The following is a 25,709-nucleotide window of genomic DNA, read 5'->3' on the forward strand; positions in this document are numbered from 1 at the left end:
GCTGTCACCTGTAGCTTTAATATCTCATAGCAACATGTTTTCATTTGATGCTGGTAACTGTCACGGCATGTTTGCCGTCTGACACTGTCGGATCAATTAAAACAAAAAATAATTCCCATGGAAAAAAAAGAGCCCCAAACCAGCTGTAGCAGCTTTTCTCAAAAGTGTTTATTTGTGAGATGCTTTTTAGTGTGTTTGTTGTGATGTTGTGTCGCACACGCTGTCTCCAGGCGAAAAGACTTGCTCCCCCGGAGACCAGTTAACCCCTCGTTTCCTCCCCAGAGCCTGGATTTAAGGACCACAGCGGTTGTGTTTGTGTGCGAGAGTTCCTGCCGTATCTTCAGTGGAGCAGACTTTCTCCACTGTAGCCGGCTGCTCTGATAACCCCCATTTATTATTCAGCTCCTCTCCAGCTGCACCACACCCCCGAGTTGCACAGAAATAAAACAAGGTTAAGATTTGGCATGGAACGTGTCTCGGAGGATCAAGCGAAGGGGGGGTGGGGGTGTTGGCCTTTATCTGTGTGGCATCTTTTATTAATTGCCCTGGTGCTTAGACTGAGAGTATCTCCGTGATCATTAATGCATGTGCGGAATAACGTATTTACATGTTCTCATGCATTATTCATCGGCGGGGAGGAGGGTACAGTGTTGTGGAGGACCCACAGGTCCTCGCTTCTTCTATCCTTCTACTCTGTCTGTGAGCGCAATCTTGTGTGACGCTGCAGGAAAACAGTAAATCTTCACACTGTGATCGAGTCCAGATCCATGAGACTGACAGGTGTCACTGTCAAGAGGAAGATATTTATGGTCTCTGATCTGGAATTACTCTTGACTCAAGCGTTTTCTTGTTGCATTGTTTAAATCCAGTGATCCAATACTGCTGTGAGAGGATGAAGAGGTGGCATAAGGCTTAATGACAGTCGTGTCTAAAATATATTGATTTTTAGTTTTTTTTAGAAATTGACTTTGAATTTTTTTATAATTGTTTATACTTCTTTCTTGTACAAGCATATTTAAGGCTTCCTTATTCCCTTGTATGGCTACTCAGTTCCACCTCTGGAAAACGACAGCAACATTTTAAAAACTTCCAAATCACTATAAATAAAAAGACAATAATACTTCTACTACTAGGGTTGTGTATTGGCAAGAGTCTGGCAATACAAGTATTACGATACATATCAATATATTGCGAGATATTGCAATACTGTAGAACAAATTTAACTATATATTATTTCTTTTAAAGAAACAACACTTTTTCAGGCTTTTAAAAGAAATAAATCAGTTTTCTCTAATCAAACGTGAAAGTGCTTGTATGAAAGTGCTTCTCAAATATTATAACACAAATTGTCAACATATAAAAACAATAACAATGAAGTACATTAACAATATCAAAAAACCTGGAGCAACGTGCAATACCCAGTGTTCCGGTCAGTGTTACATTTTTTATCTTTAAACTTTGTTTTAAAGCCAAAATGAGTCCAAACATCAGCTTTAAAAACTTTCTCTTTCAGTCATTTCTGCCATTTGTTGTTACTATGACAAGGAGGAAATGATGAATGTTGCCAACTAGTGGCCAGCGGTTTAATTACACCTCATAAATGAATACACACACTGTACATAACGAGTGTTAATTGTGAAATAAAACATCAAATTGTTATCTTTTATACACACTATTGAAATAAATTATTTTTTATATATTTTTTAATTGATACATTGTGATTGAATATCGATACAGTACAGGAAATAAAAATAACCAAATGTTTTTTTTAAATAATTCCACCAGGGTGTTGTATTTATTTGCAAATAAAATCATCTTCCATCCCTATTAATAATTTATAAAAAGCTGATTTTTCTCTACTTATAAGCCCCGCCTCTTTGGCGTTAGCTCGATCCGTACAGCCGACGCTAAACAAACACGTGAAGTCATTCTGCAAGACAAGCTTTGGCATCATATGCCTGGTAGGTGTGTGATCGCAGTGGAGTTCATCTGACTCTCATGACTTCACACCGCTGCCACTGACATCTTGTTAATGTAATCACGATAATGAATTATTCACTCATACAACTAATGTTAAAAGAATGTGTGATTTGTTGATGAAGCTCATTCTTACCCACAAAGCGACAGCAGGAGAAGGAGTTCTGTCAGCTTTTATACATATCTAGACATGTTTGGTGGTTATTATAGTGGAGGAGGATGTATGATTTAATAGATTTATTTCCCGTTATATTCTGTATTTGTTCAGGACGTGACAGAAGACAGTTGTATGCTAATGAATTCTGGTAAGATGAATATCTGACTCTGTTATTGAGATTTGTTTTTGTTAGCAGCATATATTTATATAATAGTCCTCAAATGTCTATCATATGAATGGAATTTGAAAATAGTGTGAGCCGAAACACAAACTTCTTATTCCATTAAAATAAATCTCAATGTGTAATCGTGTGTTAAAAATTCAATATAAATGATTGATGACGATTACAAAACTAGTTTTGAACAACTCCTCATACATTTCTGCTTCAGATTCTCATCAAGGTTGTCATTTATATAGTGTTCATTTCAGTTCAGCTGGAAATCTCATCGATCATCATCACATTTTGTCTTAACTTGTACAAAAGTAAAGGGTTGCTCACATTCTCGCTTATTTCTTTTCACTTATTTTTACTATGGAAGTCAATGAAATGAAGCTGGCGTGTTCACCCGTTTTCCCGACAGAAAAAAAAAGAAAAAATCCAAAAATCCAGCAAAGTTTGAAAGAAATGTACATCTCCAAATGTATATAATAAAAAAAAAAGAATAGTTCCTTGGTGCTTTGCTAATTTATCTTAATACAGGGACAAATTCATCTAAAATAAAAGTTTATTTCAAGGCACGAAATATATTGATAATAAAAATAACGTTCTTCTTTGAAATAAACACAAGTACATTTCATGTTCAGAAAGGAAATTAAATGATCATTAAGTGCCTTCAGGTACGAACCTGTTCTTGCTCCGAGCTCTGGCGTGTTGTAATGATCCAGTCCTGGAGTGATGGATCACTCATGTAGTCACATGAATTGTATTTACACAACAAACCCAGCTCCTCTATTTCAATCAATTCTGTCTCGGAATGTGTTATTCTGCCGCTCCACCATTATCATAATTCCAAACTCAGCAGATCTGTCTGACATCGATCGCTCTCGCCAAAGTCATAATAACAGCGTCTTTTCTTTTATTGCTGATTGTTGTGTGCTGTAATTTGACTGTTATAATTGTATCAGACAACTGTTGTTGGTTGGTGATTGCACGGCTCGCTGGCTCGACCCGCTGAATAATTAGTATTGATTTACTTACAATTTAATTAATCACAGCGTCGAATCTCCAGTAGTTACTGCTGACTCGCAGTGTTGGCCCACTGCTGCCTCCTGGGTGTGTGTGGAGTGTTTACAAGAGTAAACACCGTGTTAAAAAAGGGGTTTTTGTGTTGTCATCAGTCTTGAATGAGTAACTTGCACCTTCTTAACACATTTGGCTCTGTTGTACTACCCTCAAAGAACCGTAGTATTACTACACAAGGCACCGTAGTATTACTCCACAAGGTTCTGTTGTATTAGTCCCCAATGTAGTGATGTATTACTCTACAAGGTTCTGTTGTATTACGCTACATGTTTATGTTTTATTAGTCCACAACGAACCATAGTATTACTCAATAAGGCTCTGTACTATTACTCCACAAGGCTCTGTACTGTAACTCCACAAGGAACCGTAGTAGTACTCCACAAGGCTCTGTACTATTACTCCACAAGGCTCTGTACTGTAACTCCACAAGGCTCTGTACTATAACTCCACAAGGCTCCGTAGTATTACCCCACATGGCTCCGTAGTATTACTCCACAAGGCTCAGCAGTATATATTCCATAGTATAACTCTGCAAGGTGTCATAGTATTATGCTCCTTAGTATTACTCGCAAAGTAGACAAGAGACATGTTAATATTTGGTTTGCTACAGGAAACGTTTTTTTTTTTTTTTTTTTTTTCTACTCTCCTTATCGGGATCACGGAGGCCTGAGTGGAAGCTAAGGTGGAACAAACAAACCCTGAACAGAAAGGTAGCCTTGAGTTGGAAGTGAACCTTCAACCTTCTTTCTTTCTTGTACTAATAATTGAACGTAAAAACTAGTATTTCCTTCCTTGGGTAGAGAAGTGAAGGGAAAATATGAAGATCTCAAGAGTGACGAGGTTTCAAAGTCTTTGTTTTGATACACATTAACTTGTCTGGACCACATCCTTCTACTTACTGTGGGTTATTTTTGTATTTTTCAAGAAGTGAAAACCCTGCTGTTGCTGTTGTTGTAGGCTTTATTCATGGTAAACTGGTACGAGTGTGTGTGTGTGTGTGTGTGTGCACCTCCACGCCTCCTCCCCAGCTTAGAAGAAAATAATGGCGTCCTCGCTTCTCCAGGCCCTGATTGTAGTCATTACGATGCACCAGCTCTCACCGTGTGATGGGGCGACTCTACTGGGGATTGAGCTCAGCAAACGCCGCCGCTCGCCTGTTTTTAATAACAATCATCTAAAATGGCTGCAATTAGCCTCCAGCTACATGGGAATGAGGAGCAGCGGGAGGAGGGAGTGCTCGGATTCACTCAACCTTCCAGCTCCTCTTTCACGTGGAGGATTCAAGAGAGCCTTTGTGTTCATGAATTATTAGCCATGAAAGATCCATTGTGTATTTTTAATCAGAGCTCCATGAAGCCGACTCACGCTGACCCGTGGCCGTGTGGAGCACCTTTACACACTCTTCAGAGAGGAGGCGCTACTGTATTATTGCTCCTCCGTCCAGGCTTGACTCGCCAAGTGGAACCCCGGAGACCACCGGTACCCTCCACTGATCAACCATGCTGCTTCTATTTCAAAGCCGATAAAAGATTGAAGGGCAGAGAAAATATCACCACATTCTTTCTGGAGTTTTGTCTCTTTTGTGGAGGACGGAAGGTACAGTACAACAGTTCAGATACAATGGAATCGATTATTTAACACATAGGTGGTGCACTGGTTTAAAAGTGCTTTTGGAAATATATTTTTTTGGAATATGAGCACCAATTTGTATTTAGGGCGATCGTCTCACACTAAGGGGGTTGCCGGTTTGCTTGCAGGTTAGGAGGGAGCCAACTTTTGACCTTTGTGTGTGGAGTTTGTATGTTCTCCCCGTGTTGTATGGGTTTACTCCGGGGCACTCCGGTTTCCTCCCACAGTCCAAAAACATACAGAGGTTGATTGGGAACTTCGGAAAATTGTACGTAGGTATAAGTGTGTGTGTGTGAATGGTTGTGTGTCTTTCCAGGGTGTCCCCCTTCTCTTGCCTGAAGGAGCTAGGATCCCCCACGCGAACCCCATAAGGGATTAAGTTGCAGAGTATGAATGAAAAAGTACAAAACTTAAGTATTTTAGAAACAAGAACAAAAGTATTAGAAAGTAGTATATCTTAAAGTATTTAATAATAGTAGTTTGTAAAGCCAAATAAATCCACAAAAACAACCTGAGAACGTAATCACCCTCTTGTAAATTGCAGGAAACATTTACAAGAGGATGATTACGTTCTCAGGTTGTTTTGTGGATTTGTTTGGCTTTACAAACTATTATTATTAGTCTTTGGTTTGGCCCTGACTTTATAAAAGAATGCACAGAGATTACGAAAAAAGCCTTTGAAAGAGAAAATGTTTAATTAATTTATTATTTTTTATCAATACACTGGACCAAGTGTATCATTAGGTTTAATGTGCCTGTTAGTGAAAGTAAGTACAAATCCAAAACTTTAATTTCCCTAAGACGTCATGTAACTAAATAAAGTGGTTAAGAAGCTCCGCTTAAGACCTTAAGGCTCAGTTTGTGTACACCTGCTTTTCTTTATAATACAATTCTTAACTCGTGGAAGTAGTTTGATTAATTAGATTCAGCGCTGTTTTAATGAGGTCATAGGAAATGAGGCACTTGGCAGAGGTATGTTCCATCTTGGTGCCATTCTAGTCAAAAAATATTGCAGCTGAATAAAAAAAAGGTGTTGTTGTGTCACAAAAACCTATCTAATACAAAATATAGAATTTTTTTACTGAGATCTTGAAAAGGTCTGGATTTCACTTTAATAAAAAAGCTCATAATCCAGTATGGTAGAATACAAGCTTATGAGTAGATCATAGCGTTTACAAATCTTGATACGGTTTCACTAGGTTGTCTGTACTGGAATATTACTTTAATATGAAAGTAAAGTAGATTTTAAGAAAGTCAAACATTGTTTAATGGTGCTCAAGCCTTTAATAGAGATGATTTCTTCTTTCATGTCAGTTTCTATAGCTGTTTTAAAAACCATCCTCTCCATCATCCATCCTCCCGCCACCTCGCACTGATGTGTGGTCATGTAGCACCACCCACAGGTCATCAGGAGGGTGACAGCCGGATGTGTCTCAGCTCTTTTGTCTGCCGAGGCGGACACTGGGGTGTCAATAACGCAGACGCCATCCATCAAGCATGAAAGCCGTGAATAGAAATAAAGAAAGATTTCCAGTCACGAAGAGGGAGAAACAGTGGTGGACTCATTCTCTTGTGGGACGGAGAGAGAGAGTGCAGCGTACACCAGAGAGCTCCTCTCTCGCTGTCTCTGCTTCCATCTTTGTTCTGGCACTGCTGAATTATTTACTTGTGTGTTTAAAAGACAGCCCAGAGAGATTCTGACATTAGCTCCTCGGAGCCCACACTGGAGACTGTCTGGCCTATAAAAGTGTGAAATGCTTTGGTAAAGTGCTGTATTCAGACGCAAATAAAAAATTACCAGGAGAAACAAGAGTAGATAAAAAGGATTTGTTGAAAGAGTGTTTTTTAATGGATTGATGCTTTAGTGTTGTTTCGGGCTCGTCGTCCAAACCCCACAGCGCCCCAACTGCTTTTAACTGTGTACTGAGCTCTACATGTTGTTCCTCTTCTGTTCTTTCTGGCTCAGACAGGAATCAAACCTTGTGTAGTTTGTATTCATGCAGCTTTTTTCATAATTCATAACTCCGTCGCTCTCAAATGCTGTCTGCTGTGTTCACCAGAGGAACAGGAAAGACATCCAGACAACAATTGTGTAATTAAAAGGAAACTTTGGACAACTATAGTGTACGTTTTTATGTTAAGATGAAGTGTTTTTGTGTTTATGTACTGGACACTTCAAAAGAAGAGGACAACACAATGCAAGAACCACCTGTTGGTGATCTTTGTAATTGGTCAGTAACAACTAGCAAATGGCCTATTCGTAAAAGATAATATTTAGTATTCTAAATCTAGTTTAGATAAGGTTTTTTTTTTTTTTAGATAAGGTTTTTATTATGCACTTATTGTATGCATTTCAATACTGTCAAGCTAAGCATCTTACATTTTTAATTAATCACACAACTCATAACTTTTACATTAATGGAATCTTTAAAACTAATGTCAAAATTATCATTTATATCCAAGGCCAGTCGTAACCCTGAGCAGATTTCATTGGACCTGTAGTTTATAGTGTCACCTAACCTTTTTTGCACCGTGGACCAGTTTGAAGTTAGCATTTTGTTTTACGGACAGGCCTTCAGATAAAACAAAAATAAAGAGGCATGACTTGCAAAATACTTTCAGTGCATAAACGTACATCTCACCATAATGCTGATTCAGAAAAAGTGTCCTTGTGTCTCAATCTTTTTCACTGTTTTATTTTTTGAGTAAACCAAAGAACCCAAGACCAACATTGTATCTTGAACATGCAATATGGCCTTAGAGAAAATCTTGTCTTTATTTCAAAATATATAAAAATTTTAAGACGATAATAATCAATACAAAATAAATTTGACCCGGTATCAAATGCGTCGTGGACCGGTACTAGTCTATGGTACAAACCTGTTTATTTAACAAGACAATGTAGAGTACTTAACATTTTATACGTTAAAAATCTTTGAAACGTCACAGAATGCTTTTTTATGACTCATCAGCCATACGATGACACCAACATGTGAAGCTTGATACGGATTCTTAAATACTGAACTGTGTCTGTGGAGATGTTTTTGTAGCCGCCGGACGGTTGTCTCAGTAGATTAATGTTCATGTTGTTGACCTATAAAGATGCCAGTGATAGATAAGATCAGGAAAATAGATTATGGATTAAAGCAATTATACAGAGACTTCCAAGTCCATGAGATGTCTAAAGAAACAAGTGTTCGGTGAGTGAATGACGGACAGGATCGCAATCAGACTCATCATTTCAAAGATAATAATGTCGGCCCCCATATGTGACAAGAAATATTGTGGTAACTCATATACATTGCATTCAAAACTGTATTCTCCAGAAGCTTTCCTGCTGCTCTGCCTGTGTTGATGAAACTTCAGTCATAATATCTTAAGGTAGACACAAATAAACTTTGTTGCTACACTTGCAGCAGATAAAGTCGTGTTGTGTCGTTAAATGTTTCTTTTCCCACCGGTGTCAGGCAGGGACACCTGCTGCAGCGAACTGACCCGGCCTTGATCTTATCACTGTTGTGGGTTTATGGTCGACGACACTCGAGTCAGCGGCGTTTTGATGGAGGCTCATTACGGCTCCTTCTCTTCACCTACTATCTCAGATGGTTGTCAGTAAACCACTAAAACCTTCCGGGCCTGAAACAACTTCTTACCCCGGGGTCACGTCGTTCTTATCAGTGTACGGGACACGCGAGGTCTTGTGATTTAGGGTTACCCAGACTTTTATTGTTCATTAGCTACAATTACGGGCCGAGCGGCCTCTTTGATTTGTGGGTCTGACAGATAATTGAGTGTTGCCGAGCAACATGTGCCAACAACTGTCGTCTGATGTACGATCGCTGGATGCCTGTTTATGCAGAGTCTAGTTGAAAGCCATGTGACACAGAAGCGGCCTCCGAGGAACGACATGAGGGGATTTACATTATTTGCTTTGATTAGACCTCTGTGGATTCCCGCGCTGCATTTTGAGGTCTTTATCTCAAACCAGCCTATTTCAACTGATTACAGCTCGTCGTAGGGGTTTTTGAGCGATAAACCTCAAACTGAGAACACAATCATTCTCCGGAGCCACAGGCGGACCCTTGCCGGGGTCCTCATAAGCTCAGTTCTGTTCTTTTTTTTTTAAACTCTGGAGCGCACTGAGGGTGACAGAAATCATTTCCTGCAAGGGAGGAGGTGGAACGCTTCATTTTGTGGCCTTTTTTTTTTTTTTTCTTTGGAGTCTCATCGCGGGACAAAAAAGAAGAGAAGCGCCTCGGCATCAGCTGTGATTTCTTGAATAGCCCAGTGGGAGTGAGGGGAAGTCGGGGTGCACACAGCAGATCGTCGCTGCCCTGAAACAGCAGCCATGCTGTGAGCGAGATGGCTTTTCTCTGTGACAGTCCGACTGTGAGCCACGGGTCTGAAATGAAGCGGGGGAGGAGGGACGGAGCTTTCACCGACGCAGGGTGCTGGGCATGTATGCTGCGGCGGCGAGGCATGGAGGGGGAAATAGCAGTGGCAGATAAACAACAAAGAGCCACAGATAATTCCATTGCAACTCCAGTGCTATTATTTCCTGCTGTTGGTGAATCCATCATGTCTCCCGCCGTGCCACGAGTGATTTCTAAATAAATGCAGCTCTTCGAATGTAGATGTGTAAACTGAGCTTTCCCCCGACAACCTTTTCATCTCACTGTGTTCGACTTCCTGATCCGGATACTTTGCAACATGAGAGTTTTACTTAATGGAAAGTAACTTTTTAAATGACACAATCACACTTCTGTCACTAAAGAGCTTCTTAACAGTTTAGTTTTCCAAATAGAAAACTCCATTTAAATGTATATATGGGTGTATTATATATTTATCTTTGGACATCTGCAGCAGCAAACTCGTGTTGCTTTAACAACATCAGAATTAAAATATAAAAATAGAGGGGCCAGATGATGCATTAAAAGTAAGTAAGTAAGTAATTTTTATTTGTATAGCGCTTTTCCAGACCAGGGTCACAAAGCGCTTAAACAATCAAAACAATATTCAATAAATTATATATTTTAAAATTGGCTTTCTAATTCTAATTACATCATCATAAAATTGATTTGTGTGAAATTAATATTAGTATAATTGTTTAAAAACCGATGATACAATGGAAGAAATAGATAAAATTCACGATACAACAAAGTAAAAATCTTTAATATTAATTAAACAAAAAGGAAATTAAACACTATAAATGTTTTCAATGTAGCAATGTTTTTAAATAAAAATCTACCACAAACGTTAAAGATAAAATGTAGTTCTTTAGAGAAGCTAATGGTTCAGCTTATTATATTATTTCAAATGAGTTAGAGTGTATCTAAAAATGAATGTAAAAATGTCAACAATGGAATAGAAAATATCAATTTAAAAACAAGTAGATAAGTAGTTATCTACCTGAAAAAAGTCAAAGCACCAGAACATTTCAAAATATTAAATTTTAGCGTGACCTCATAAAGATAAAGTTTGACCCTATCTGGTCCCTGAGCCACCATTGAGCAGATCTAGTTCAGGCATTCATTTATTTTCAATTGATTGGCAGCAGTTAGTTGGTGGAATGCTGCCCTGCGAGTGTTTTATCAAGGGGAATTAAGAGGTGTTGAGACCTGAAAGTCCTTGTGGCAGAAACCTGCCAGCGCCGCCTGCATGTGAGCTCCATTGAGTTTTCAATTACCGGGCACGTCCTCTTGTCTCAGGCTTGTTGCTGGCGTGGAATTGACCTTGCAGTCCTGTGAGCGTAGCTGTTGTATATTCAGGACAGTTAGCCGGGCAGACAGTGGGGCAGACGCGTCCTCTTAGGTCCTGCTAGAATCTGCTTAACAGGCTTCACGCTCGCACACTTGGATGGGGAAAAACCTGATTAGCTACTGGCTCACGTTCCTGGAGACGTTTTGAAAGCACAGCGAGACAATCGAAGATGTAGCTGCTTTATTAAGCCTGAGTAAACTGACAAATGTCTGTTCGATTTTTCTGGTTATGTAAAATGTTAAAAATGAAGTTCAAAGAGAAGTAAAAACTGTGCTAAAAGATGTTTCTGACATGGTCCCTTTTACCTGAGAGGATTCCTAACGATGCACATGAGGGGTTACCTTGAGGATATGATCCACTGTAGTCCATCCCAGTCAGTGACCGTAGCTGCAGAGAACCACATTTTGATGGATGTGTACAACTGTGGAAATGATGTAGATGCAGGAAGTACATCCGCAGAATCCAGAGTGTTGAGCTACAAATTGTTCTGGTGACACCTGGTTACTTTGAGCAGGCCAGGGCTGGGTCATAATCCGTTCTAAGGGGAACAAAATATGATGTGGAGAGAAAAATGATATAAAAATGGATATTGTGAACCATTTTTATTGTGTAAATACATTTTCAAAAACCTTGTTTTCCTTGTATTTTATTAGATTTTATTTCAATATCCTTAATGTGAGCCATAAAGAAACTATGCACAGAATTATATGAAGGCAAAACGTTTTTCTTTTCTTTTTCTTATTGCTGTTACGACTTGTTGGCTGTTACAAAAATCCTTATTATAGTTTTATATTCATTAAGGGGTCACATAAATACAGGCGAGGGGCCAGATGAGGCCACATGACGATGACTCATCGAAGCTGACGGCTTCATTTCTAAGAGACAAAATACATTTTATTAAATTCTCCCACAAGATTGTAATTTCTCCAGTGAGTAGCGAGTCAACTATGACTATCACTGTATTCTTAATAATCCATTGTTGATCCAAAATCAAACAACATGAAATGTCCAACAAATCTGTCCAGCCAAGTCGATTTATGTGGCCTGCAGAAGCTTTCAACAACTACTGAATACTCGATTGATGTGTTACTAGAAGCCAGACCTAGAAACCAGACCTGACCAGTTTTTCTTTTTTAAACCATTTTATCATAAACAAACTGTTTAGCCTCAGACTTAAAAAAAACATGGGTCCCTCGCCTGACGGAGTTTGACTCCAGCTGTTCTACAAGAAGGATTCATTCATGGCTTCATGTTTCTGGGCTGCTCATGAAGGGACACAGAAGAGGTACTTGCAGTAGGTGGAGCTCTTGTGTTGGATTTTGAGTTACCTGCTCATGAAGGACACTCAGGCTGCCTTGTTGTGTGTTCGCTTACATGAATGTAGAGAATGTTCGTATCAAAAGATTCACAGAGAGACAGTCTTCGACGTATAAACACATCGCATTAATTGAGACACTCTATGGGCGTCTCAACTGCCAACTGTTCATGTTTGCTGGAGATTATGAATTGTAATTAGTATTTTTCAGATGCTTATAAGTTTATTTGCTTCTTCCTTCACTGCTGCTTCCTTCTCCTGCAGGAACAAATGTCTTTCTCTTCCATTCTGTCCTCCTCTCTCTTCCTGAATCTCCTCCTCACTCTCTCCCTTTCCCTCCCACTTACACCATCTCCTCCCTGCAATCTACCGCAGGCCCTCCATCTCTCCGGCCTGTCATCGTGCTTTTTCATTTGGCTTGTTGCTACAGGGGGCTCGACGCTGGCAGATTACAACTCGGCAGCCAGTCATTTTCGATTTATCAGTCCCCCCCCTCTCCCTCTGCGTTTCCCTTCTTTCTATCTCGACTTCGCCAGCATCAGTTCAGACACATTGCAATTCCTCATCACCCCGCCGCTGCCACTGCTTCAGCCACCCTCCTTTCCTTCCAACCTCCTATATCATCCTCTTCCCATCAGCGGAGAGAATTTAGCTCCGAGACCGAAAAAAAAGAAAAAAAATGTAGTGGCAGAGAAAGCATTTAAGTTAGAGAGGCAGCTAACGCTGTATTATTACTTAGGCCTCTGTCACTGGTGATGACCCGGGAGAGTGGAGACTATCGATCGCGTGTCACTCAAGGCATTCAGCAGATTGCATTGACAAACCTTGTCGGGGCCTTTAATAGCAAGGTTAGCAGCCCCGGCCGGGACCCATGAGGAAACTCTAACTGTGCCCTATTTCACGGTGGCTTTTAACCGTCCCCTCGGTCCGTGGAGTGGATTGATAACAGTAAGGAAGTAATTTTACTCTCATAATTGCCTTCCTGTGGTTAACATTTGTGGCCCTCAGTGCCTGTCCAAGAACAGGAGACGTTGTCTGGCTGCTTTTTTTTCTTTTTATGACAGAAAATAGCTCTGCCTGAACAAAGGCTTAGGCACACTAAACAAAACATGTCAGAGAAGGAAAATCAAAAGCTTTACACAAGTGTGATTTATGGGTTCAGGGAAGTCCATTACGCGCAAGAGGAAGTCCAGACCAAAACACAAACAGAGCGATGGTGCAGCTTGCAAAGAGGGTGATGGAGTAATTCTTTAGGCCTGCCAAGATCTATGATAACACTGATACGCCGCTTGTCACAGCAGGACAAACTCGCCGGATTTTGATCTTGCTGTAATTCTTATGTAAACAAGGAGCTCGAGACCCACTAAGTAGTATTCTTAAGACAAGCGAGGCGTAACCATGCCGTTCTGGACCAGGTCCCGTGTTTTGGAAACCAACATTTTGGCCGCTGAGATACGTCTTTGGTTTTCTGACCTAAAAAAAACATACATTACTGGGAAGTATTGCCAATAAAAGGTCAATTTAACTTAGCATGGAACCATCTGGAAAACGGCCGGTTGACTGCTTTGGTACCACTGCTGATATCAACAGGCATCGTAGGAGGTCTAGTTTTTAGTGAATTGTCAAACTATTATTGATTAGATGTATCAAGCTCTTGCTGCCAATGACTTCAGGCCAGAGTTAACAGTCCAACACTAGACTTCTTGTGTTGCAGGATCGTCCCATACCTGGCGACACATAACTAATGCTAGAAGTATCATTCGAATAACATTTGTGTAGTCGTCAAACATTAATTAAACTCTCAAGTACTTTGTGTGGCGCACCCTGATTATTCCATCCACAGTGTTGTTTAGCTTGTTTATTTGTTGTCACTGCCTCCATTACCAGTCTGTTCGAAAAGCAGGAGCAGATGTTTGCTCGCTGACTCTGGCAGAGCCCATTTGTTTTATTATAGTTTTATGACTTGATAAGAAGAGATGAGACTGTCAGGACGGTGGCTAACCCGGAACATTTCCAGCAGCGATTAGCGATAAGATAGCAGGCTCCAGACTCTGCCAAGTAGGAAATGTATATCCTGCCATCATATTTTACTGCCGTCTCTAATCCTCTGAATAGCTCTGCGGATGGAGCAGAATGCAGGTGAGACACGATACTGAATGTTGCTGCAGTGTCAGCGCCCAAGACTTTCTCATAAGCCTTAAAGTTACTGAGTGTTGGAAGGAGACTTTTAATATTTCTCTGAGGTCTTGTTTTAATAAGTTGCCATTCATTTTTTATAAAGCATGGGACCTTCATAGAAAGTGGCATTTTAGATTTAAAGGTTGTTTATTAAAAGTCATTGGGTTTATGGATGTTGTAAATGAGACATGCAACCCTTGATGGGAAATGTCCAATTTAGGCCCAATCCAAATCCTCTCCTCAACAGCTTTCCTCATTCCTCGATCAATACTCAAAGACCTTTTTGCTCAGGGATTTCCTGGTTTAAGCCATCATTGTTTTGCGTTGATGCACAAGGCATTCTGGGATTCCACTTACTACCATGGTAGGTCCCGGAGAATCTCAAAAAGAGAGGAAGTTATGCCCGTTTCTCTCATTCCTCAGTATTGGGACAACCCTTACTCAGATTTTGAGCTTGAGGAACGAGTTTGAGGAATGAGGAGGTTAATGGGACTCTACCTTAGTCATGTTGTTTTCTTAATTTTACAGTTGACTATAGAATTGAGGTTATCAGAGTAAGTAAGTAAGAGACACAAATTGTTTGGTTTTGTAGACTACAGACTTCTCTATATTCTAATACATCCAGATTTAAACCATATATAATTACAAATGCCAAGTACATACTAAATCAAACGTCACACCTGACCGGGTAACGCCGGATATTTCAACTAGTTGTATGATACATTTCGTAAAACAAAAAAAAAATCAAAGTTTAAATAGAAAAATAAAACTGTACTGTCACATCTATGAGCAATTCAATTGACTTAATGCCATGTTTTGTTTAAAATAACAAATGATATGTTTTGCTTGGTTTATGTGTTCCCTCGCTTTATTTAGTGACTTTCCTGCCTCACTGACTAATGCAGTAATTTAGCTCCAGTCCTCCATCAAGGTACAACACTAATGTTTTGAATCTGCTCGCTGTAAAGGCTCTGCTTATACATTTTCATTTTCCGGCAGAGTGCCCATGAGCGAGCGCTCGCTGCTGCTATTCCTGTAACATAAAAAGGCCCCTTTCCTTAAACTGGGAGCGTTTGTCTATCATATTACCAGCACACATGAGCTGCACACAGAGCTTGACCCAGTGTTAAGTGTCTGTGCTAAATTTCATTGCCTCCATCTACTGGAAGGCCTGCCAATATACTGGCAGTGAATTCCTGGAGGAAAATAAATGGCAATAAAAAAGAGAGATGATAGCCCCTGCAAGCTGATAGGAGAATGCTTTTTCTCTGCTGTCTTTTTTTTTTTTCCATGCCTGCTTTTATTGAGCCGGCCGCCAGCTTTGGGAGCTGTTATTCTGGCACACCGTCTGTGGCTTTGGTTGGATGGCTCTCTGAAAGCCAATATTGAAGTAACGACTCGGTTGCACAGATTGTGGTGCTGGGGAATCATGTAATTAATTGCATGCACATTTCTTTGATGATCAGTTACGCGGTGATGAACATTTATCTGTAGCCTCCTGTCAATTTTCAAATGCATTCTGGGAAATAATCTGCAAAGTACTCTCTCGCCTTGGAAGGGCGCTGGAGGTGCATAAAGTGGGCCGGGAAGTTTTTTTACAGCCATGCTGGGCCAGTATAACAAGATGTTCAGATATGATCTGAGTGTAGAGGTCTCCTGCTGCTCTTATCCTCCTCCCCCGCTCCACGCTTCTCTCACCACCCACTTTTCTCCACCTGCTCAGTTCATTATTAAATATGGGAATTGTCCCTATAACTCAATCCGCCAGCCGACAGTATTATATGACCATTGGTGAGTGGGGTGATTGCAGCGCAGGGCAGAGGATGGATGTTAAAAGCATATTGATTTGTCTGTAATGTCGTCATAGATCAGGGATTTATGGAAATAGATAAACGCCCGCCACGAGCTCTAGTAGCCTGTAGGCAGCCATGGCGGAAATGGAGTCCTCAGTGTGACTGATGAGATATGGACGTCGCACTCAACGACATGTCCCCCCCACACTTCCCCTCACTTTTGTTCTCCGGCCTCCCACTCATCCTCCCAGAGACAATCTCACCCTGCGGCTGCTCTGACCGGTCCTCAGAGATTCATATCTTTTGGTTCCACTTCACATTCCGTCGCAGAGGCTGGAAAGCCGGAGACTGGTCAAAGTGAGTGCTTCGGGGGGTTCAAATAGTCTTACAAGGTCACTGAAGATGGAAAACATAACAATCTTTAAGTCAAAAAACACATTCCGCACTTCCTTTACTTTCTAGCCTATGACCCCCAAATAAGTTAAGCCGGTGGTGCCTGAAGTGGTATGTGGGGCGCAGCGCATTTACAAGGGGTGCATGACCAGTTGGGGGTTCGATTCCAACCTCATGGAGTTTGCTAGCATAACCAGAATGTCCCCTAGAAGACAGAATTATCCTACTATTTGAAGGCTAAAAGAATCATGAGGAGCCATTTTTAAGGTGTCTTTGAACAGTAAGCCATTCATGCTGGTTTATATAACATATTGAAATTGTTTTGCATGGCTATTATAAACCACATTATTTTTTAAATCTGTATTGTCTCTGAAGCAAGTATTGCGTCCCCAGGGAATCCCCTTCCGGCCCGAGCCACCTCGTCTCTTCCTACTGTTGGTATTTTGTACTGGTGAAGCATCATGACATGCTTTGACAAGTAATGGCTTTAAAAAAAGATATTTTCACGCTGTCGTCTGTGACCTCTTTGCCACACACAGTAAACAAATGTGCGGCGGTGGATGCCAAGCGATGATGCTTACCGACAGGCTGTGAACGAGTGTGGCAGAGGGGCTCGCGGCTGACGGGAAGGCCATGCGCAACCGCTGTCTGCGGCGGTTAAAGCAGCAGGGCCTCAAAGCGATACACAGGGTCAGAGCCAGGGCGCTCTGGTGGGGTCGCCCACACAGCCACTGTCAGAAAGGATGACGTAGCGTTTCCTCGTCAGGCCTGTTACAGACCCTGACAAACACCCAGTGCCCCCCGAACCACAGAGCCGTCTCCTTGGGTGAGGCTCAGGGTGAGCTAAGCAGCTGAGGCACTTTCCAAATGCTGTTGTCAAGCATCCCAAGGTGCTTTTCCTAGATGAGCTCATGGCTGATGTGAGGGAGGGAACGATCGGGGCATCATTAACGCTGCTTATTGTGGTCGTATGGATGGAAATGTCGTCTCTTAAGGCAAAACAACGGGGCCTCTGTGAAGCTGGCAGACTTTCTTCAAGGCGTTCGTTTTTAACAGCGCAGTGCTTAAACTTCCCAGCACTCCAATATCCCCAATATATAGACCTCTGAAGGTAACATCAGTGAGATATTCAAAGTGCAGTCTGAGGAAACCGAAGGGATTCGACAATGCTGGAGGAAACAACGATTTTGTATTTTTTATCACAACCCATCCCAGCTAGTGGATTATCTATAAAACTTTCATGGTTCTCCCTCAGTGGCAAGAAGCCATAAAACTTCCCAAATGAGGGACTTGTTAATTTACTTGTTAAAGCAAATTAAAAATTTATAAGCGCTTTTAGGTAAATGAGATCCTCTTTCATTGCAGCCGTGGTGGGACTGTCTCTGCTAGATCCTTGGAGGACAGGTTAGCTGTTCAGAACGCCGCAGAAGAACAATAAAAGCTGTTAAATTGTTCCAGGGTTTATTACTGCCGAGCTCCGCAGCTGCTGTTTCGCGTAACTAAGGGAAACCAGGAGCTGACGGCAAATGAATTCCGCAGAGGCCGGAACAGAAAACGCAGCCCAGTTCTCCATTTTTTTTTCTTCATGCGATGAGAGATGGGAGTCGTGGGTGGAGTCACCGAGGAGGTGCATGGCTCTTTTTAAAATGGCCTTTGTGGTTGGAAATGTTAGCAGGCCTACTTTTGTGCTTGATTGCCTTGAGTCTGTAGCGCAGCCCCTGAGAATAGGTCAATACACTTGTACAATTCCACTGCGGCAACACTAAGCACTTTTCAGTAAGTGAGAGAATAATTGACTCCACATTTTCAAGACAATGGCACATGCTTTTGTTTCTGCCGTTATTTGTCACTTAACATGTTTCCGTCCGCACTAATCCCACCAAACTAAAGCCTTTTTCGTCTTTATGGCAGCCTTTGTCAAATGGTAATGATTTTGTTCACATTCTCCTCCAACTCTGTTAAACCTTAATTAAGACTTTTACATTTCATTTCCCCGATTACAAACAGAAAAAAACAAACATGGAATGCCTAAAAGCACTGTTTTTATCAGTAAAATGTCAGAGTTATTGAAGTAAAAAAAAATAAGTGGTTATTATTTAGAAACCCAGTGGAGCCTCTTGATATCAGATATCTTGAATCAATCTCTTATTATTATATTTGACCAAAAAATGTAGTTTAAGTTGTACCAGACATTCAAACAAAGACATTTGGAAACAAGAAAACAACACTCCAGCCAACAGATCAAGAACTTTTTTTTTTTTGAATATGCACATCATGACCATCGAAATATTGAATTGCATTAATGAATCAACCAAAGGTAAAAGTTTAACTCAAGCAGTGACGCCTGGCCTATAGGGGGCGCTGGGGCGCCGCCCTCCCACTGATTTGGCTGTTGTTTTGCTCTTAATTTATCATTTTATCTTTTATTTATTTTAGTTTTTTAGTTTTAAATTAACATAGTTTTAATCATCAACATTGATCATTTTGTATATTTTTAGAACTCTGTACGTTGATAAACTATATTTCATTGATTCACGTTCTTATTATAATCTTGGTCTGTGTCGTCATTTGTCATATCCGGTCTGTGGCGTGGGTGTGAAGGCTCTTCTTGAATAGACCACTTGTGACGTCACATTACATTTTATTAGCAGTGTATTTTCATGTGTTTGTGATAATTTGGTAGAAAGTATCTCTATTGTTCTGACGCAGACGACAGGTTGTTTTTTTTTTGTTTTTTTTTATTTAGTTTATTCTATATGATGTATATAAGAGTATAATTATAATATGTTTTCATTTGTAATGAAACAAGGAGCATAATAAACATTATTGTCCATCATTAATTTAAAGTTATTAGATTAAAGGCACTACAAATAATCTTTACTTACTTACTATTAATGTGCTGGAAAAGAGCACCACCTAAAATATTTTTCCACCACTTAACTCAAGATTTTATAGAATGTAAAATATTATTATATTATCTTTTATCTATTAAGTCATTTGCAAACCAGAAACAAATGTTTATTATAACTCTATTACTATTACTATTAGACTAAACTAAACTTTGGTATTAGATTTGAAGATTATTTTACGATTCTAACTCTCTGTAAAATGATTGATAATGAATATTATGAGATTTATAACTCTTCTTGAAATATAAATATATTTGTTTTCCAATTCCGAGTTTCAGTAAGAATAAGTGTGGCAGCCGTTCTGGATAAATATCTTTATGTGTGCCTTTGAACCTGCAATATACATTTTTCCATTTTTTGTCGTGTTGTTTCCAGTGTTCTCTGGCAAATACATTGAATTGTCATTTAAAAGCAGATCTGAATCCTTTGTTCGTTCCTCGCTTCAGTTCTCGTCGAAGCTTGGAGCAAACTGCTCATTAAAAACAGTTGATTCTCCACATCAATGTGTCCTAACTGGCTACAGAAACAATGGCGGCGAAAACATGAAGCAAAACTAACGCACAACAGCTTGCAAGAAAACACGCCGATACTCAGTGGAAATTAATGGCAGATGCATTTACGAGCAGTTTAAATGTTTCATTAGATGCTAATGTCTGGCTGTGTCTTTAATTGTTGTGAAATTAGCCTCTTGAATATTAAAACAATGTGTTTGTCGTATTCCTGCAGGGCCGGCTCCGACACACTGTGCACACACTGTTCTCCATTGAATAATGCATTTCTATGGAGACGTGTTAGCTAACATTCTAACGTTAGCTAGTGAGTCGACGAGACAAATACTTTCTAACTGATGAATCATTAATAATAATAAATGACCCTTCGCTGTCACGGAACACTCGTCTTCTCTTGCCATGTGCTACAAATGAAACGATGACATCATCTTACCTGCAGGAAGTTGGAAAAAATGTCTTGTATGAGTCATTTATTGGAGCTCAGGGGGAAATTAAAGCAACAAAGATAAGAGATATGTGTTGAATTAGCTGTGTAATCAGATTCAGAGCTCTTCTGAAAGATGAGCCTGTCTTTGTCCGACATTTCCTTGAGAAATATGACGCATATATTTCAGCAGAGTGGACATTAGAATTCATGTGGTGTTTACCTCAATGATTACAATGTGACAAAATAACAGACAGAACCATTTATATTGTCATAGCTCAGTGTTTTTGGGAAGCAGTTCCCAACCCCCGGACTAAGGGCCCAGAATTGGTCTGTAAGGCACGTACGACGGTCCTGCAGAGAGAGAATATATAAACTATGGAATTCATGTTCTATTGATTTATTAAGGCTTTTTCTTTTAAAAACAACCTGATTTTTTTTTGCTATTTTTTCTCATAACAAGTTAAACACTTATTTCATACATGTAATTATTGATTAAAAAAGAAAGATAACTATAGAAAATGTGAGACGGATTAACGTAACAGTAGCTTTTATTAAAGGCGGGAAAATAACATTGTCGACCCAAAGAAAATGCAATTCCTTGTTCAGGATGTCTTTATAAAACATTACCATCATGATAAATTGTTCGTAACTAATGTCATTTATTTTGGACAGATACCAAAATGATTTTTTAAATTAAGTTTTCTAAATTAGTTAGTGCTGTACATTGAATAATTATTTAAATGGACAATTTATTATATTTAAATTTAAGGTTTATCAAATCTATATTCCTGAGCAAACGCATTTATCTTGACAATTTATTTGTAGATTAATGAAGTAATTTAATATAGGTCTCTTGTGAACAACATATTTAGTTATTAAATGAATCAAAGATTAATCGTACCCAACCCTTGTGGGTGTTTTCACATCATTGGCACATTCTGAAAATCCTGAATTGGGCACGGTGGCCATGTTTTACTGTTTGCATGTCAACAAAAAGGGAATATTGAATCACTGTGTGTCTGGGTTTTCATCCTGATGGGACGGAAGGACAAATTTCAATATCCTCGTCACGCCTTTTCTCATCAAATCCAACATGTTATTATTCACTGCCCTTGTTTACAAATCCCAGTCAGATTGGTGGATTGTCCAGACATTCATAAATGCATGAGCCGAGGTCGGCCGCCCAGGGTGGTCAGCGGGGGGATGCCGGCTGCGTAATAAATATTATAGGTCAACATGTTTTGATGGAGGAGCAGCAGACCGGAGTGTAAACATCTTTTTTTTTTTCTTCAAAGATCATTTACTGGCTGGGCTGGAGCAGATAGTATTCCCAGTTTTCATCTGGAGAAATGAAAAGTCCCTGCTGACAGCCTGACATTTAAGGGGAAAAAAGGTGTGAAAGCTGTTTCTTGTAGGAATCATGGAGGTAATTAGTGTTATCACAGTTTTCTGCTGCATTGTCTCGACGACCACACAAACGCACCGGTGCCCCTTGATAGCTCTCTCCGCCCTCTTGTGTTTCTCCGAATGTTTTGCAGCACGAGCTAATGGCTACAACAAAAACAGGTTTTTCATATGTCCAGAGGATGCATTTGTGGCAGCACCTGACAGAGACGTATCGAAGGAGAAGCTCTCGCCAAAGCGGGGAAAATAAAGTGTGTCATCATGTTCTTGCCCAAGTCCTTTGTGTGTGCTGAGCCACACTCTTTTTCCATTAGGTATCCGAGCTGCAGTTTTCCATGCAGTCTCAGCTTTTTATGTGCTCTGAAATGAGACCGGCGGCGTTTGTCTCCATCGGACAGAGCGGCATCCAAGGACATCAATCACAGTCGTGGGCATGGAATCCTAACCCCACCTACTTCCCTCTGCATCTCTCATTGTTCTCCAGTTTTTTTTAGAAGCTCTTGGCTTGGCACGTCCTCAGCTTTATTCCTCGTCTCTCAGGGGGCGTCTCCAGGATGACACTAGCTGAGCTCCTGCTGCCTCAGCATGTGGTGTCTGCTTGGAAGGGGATGCCGTCTCCATTTGAACATTCTGGAGAGGTCTTTGTCCCCGTTCTCTCGCTCGCCGGCGGAGGAGAGTTTCCTACGGCGAGATCAGATGGCGTCTTTCATTGGCAGGCGCAGCGATGGCTGCTGAATAGACTCAGAAAATACAACAGATTTACGGAGACAGTGCCATAACTCCTGCCAGTTCTCGTATATTCATGAATGGAATTCTGTGTGCGCTCGCCTCCGCCAGCGTTACCCGTGTACGGCTCTGAACTGTAAGCAGACTTGTTGTCCAACCAATGCTCTCCTTCTGTGTTGTTCCTCGCAGCTCAAGCCAGGGCAGAACCACCGCAAGGACAGCGACAGCGAGAGTGTGAGCGGGCAGTCCAAGCCGTCCATCAGAAGCAGCTCCAGAGACAGACTGACCGATGTGAGTATCTAAGAACCTTAAAAACAAAACTGAGAGATTACATTTTTCAACTGATAGCAACCATCATGATTTCATTGTTATCAAGTTACGTTACGATTGAGTCACCTGTTGTTTTTCTTTGAAACTAACACACATTAACTTTGCTAGTGTTTATCTTTTTAAAGAACAACTATGTGTTGATTTAAGTGTGTCTTAAATTGATCTTGGACCACTACTGTACTGAAAACTCTGTTTTTCTGGAGATAACATCTTGTTGACTGTTACTACGCCCACTCTGCTGTGATTGGTCAAGCATCAAGGTTTGTCACCACGCGTCATCATTCCAGGAAGTCTCCACCTCCAAGAGACTCGTCGTATAAACAAAGCGGGGTGTGATTACTGCTGGCTGGAGGAGGAGTGAAGTCCATTATTACTTCATAATAGACTTCACTTTCGTAACCTCTTGTTCGCCAAGATTTCAGACAGGGTAGATAATATATATATATTATAAAAAAAATAACTTCAATACATCATCATGAGGAAGGCTTCAACATTTGAAAGTTGTATTTCAGAATTAATTAAACAAAATTATTAACATGTTGTAGTAATTAAATGTTGCATATAATTGCACTGATGTTATTCACTTTTAGTTTTGAAAAAAAAAAATTATAATGAAAAACCTAAACAATGTAATCAAACCAGCACACATAGTCACAAATAACTACATTTAAATTGTGTAGTATGATAGAATGTATTTTAGCAATATACATGTTGCACTTAACAAATTGCCATCTGTTCTGTAATTCATGATTTACAGTGTAAATCTGAAGCTGAAGTCTTGTAAGTCAAGAAGAAGTTGTTAATGTGTGGTAGTCAATTATCTGTGCGAGTGCTCTCGAGGCAGTATTATTGTGCCTCTGCAGACGTACTGTTAAGTCATCTGAGTCCACTTGTGGAATACTTCACATGAAGAGGTCTCTTCTCCTCACAAACGCTCTCCTGCTGCCATGACTGAAACAAAAAGCTGCTACTCACCCCGATGCTGCCGACACATGCCCGACTCTCACAGGAAACAAAAAGTGACAAAAATGAGCATCTTTCTGTGTCTTTACGCTGCGACGCATCCATGTAAAGCGAGCCGGCTGCAGGACGACCCTCCGCCTCCACCGCTCCCTGATCTGTGTGGAGAATCTAGTGTGAAGCGATCAGATCTGTGGCCATAATTAAAGCTGTCAGTCGGGAGGCGAGCGAGTCTTTGAGAAGGACACGGCCGAACGACTGAAGCGAAACTGATTCTGCGTGTAGCGTCACGACGCTTGACTGGGCATGAAATGAAATAAGTAATTTGATGTTGACAACAGAAATTGAAGTGATTCTTGCAGACTGGTTGCGGTGGCGCCGAAGTAAACCAAGAGTGAGGGTTGAGTGCAACAACCGCTTTCAAACAGTCTTCAGTGTCGTGATACACACCGTCGACTCGACAGCAGCTTAATTCACAGATCGGTGTGTTTTTTCCTCCTCGTGTGTGATTTCGTTGATGGACCTGAAGTACAACAATCGACACACAAACCTCAAACCACACCACAGGAGAAGATTAATTTGTGTTAAAACATTTCCTTTGCTTCTTTTTACAACTACTTCATCATTTTGACTCTTGCAGGAAAATGTTCAATGATCACATTATTCTTCTCAGATCCTGCAACGAGCGACACAAGCTAGCTGAGCTAGAGCTTATTTGCAATGAAGCCTACACTCTTGTACCTCACTGTATATCGGGCCGCTTAAAATGAACATCTAAACATGGATACATCCATTGTCATGATAAGTTATATTCATATATTATTTTATTTGGACCCATCTACAGCGCAAGTCGGTGCAAGTAGAGCACAGACCACCTGTAGAGCTTTATGCCTTTTTTGTTAAAGTTAGAATACTGTGTCTTTTTAAAGTTGTCCAGGTTTTCAAAGCACATTTGTCATTTTTATTTTCACAAACTTAATGTTCAAACAACATCATTGCTTCTGTATTCCTACCTGTATTCCTACTTAAGCAGATAACCATTAAATATATTTAAGTATGTAACTTCTATTTGTATAGCACTTTTCCAGACCAGGGTCACAAAGCGCTTAAACAATCAAAACAGTATTCAATAAAATATATACTTTAAAGATCATGATAAAACTGATAACACAACAGGAGTTCCAGAAAATCAAGGGAAAGCCTGAACAAATAAAAACGCCTTAAGATGTTTCTTAAAGGAGTCAGTAGATCATCAAACACAGAGAGAGAGGAAGATCGTTCCAAAGCTTAGGAGCAACAGCCTGGAAGGATTTCTCTCCTCTAGTCCTGAACTGTGCGAGGAACCATCAGTAGATTCTGATCCACAGACCTCAGAGCCTGAGCTGGGGTGTAAGGCTGGATCAGATCACTGATGTAAGGAGGAGCCTGACCATGAATAGATTTGAAAGTAAGAACCAGAATTTTAAAGTTGATCTTGAAAGAAACTGGAAGCCAGTGAAGAGTTTTAAATGATTTCAATGAACTAATGCTAGCCTTGTTAATAATCTTCTGAAACATGTATTGTTTTACATTATGATCATATTCAGAATGTAATGTTGACAAACAAATCTAAACCCATCAGTCCATATTGAGTCCATCTAGTTGTCAATACCCCATCTCATGCTTATGGTTAGTTGGAGTCGACGTGTTACGAACCGCGTTGAAGCCAGTGTGACTGCAAACATATGCTCTCTGGGCTTAAAGACGGAGCATCGAGGTCAGTCATTAGCCGTGTCAGACAAGACCAGCTCTGACCCGGGCCGTTCATTAAGACCGACAGTTTGCTAATGGTATTTGCCGGAGCACCTCCCTCTCCCTCACAGACGCTCCGATGGAGCAGATGAAGCAAGCCGGGCCGACCTGGCACGAGCGAGCGAGGAGAAAGGAGGCCAGAGGAGGTCAGGCCTGGCAGCTACCTCTCTCCTACCTAGCCGTCCCTCTCCTCCTCGCCTCGCTCCAT

General features: G+C 40.5%; 1 protein-coding gene across 6 annotated transcripts in view; it reads left to right on the plus strand.

Annotated features, from left to right (window-relative positions):
• auts2a (activator of transcription and developmental regulator AUTS2 a) overlaps positions 1 to 25,709 on the plus strand; it is a 258,652-nt gene that overhangs the window by 76,609 nt on the left and 156,334 nt on the right. For all 6 annotated transcript variants that reach the window (XM_087807278.1, XM_087807277.1, XM_087807274.1 and 3 more), the window contains one exon: positions 22,610 to 22,711. In XM_087807278.1, coding sequence (XP_087663404.1) covers positions 22,610 to 22,711 — 102 coding nt within the window. The remainder of the gene's footprint in view (positions 1 to 22,609; positions 22,712 to 25,709) is intronic.

The sequence above is a fragment of the Callionymus lyra genome, chromosome 14, assembly GCF_982586985.1.
Source record: "Callionymus lyra chromosome 14, fCalLyr1.hap1.1, whole genome shotgun sequence".
NCBI lineage: Eukaryota > Metazoa > Chordata > Actinopteri > Syngnathiformes > Callionymidae > Callionymus > Callionymus lyra.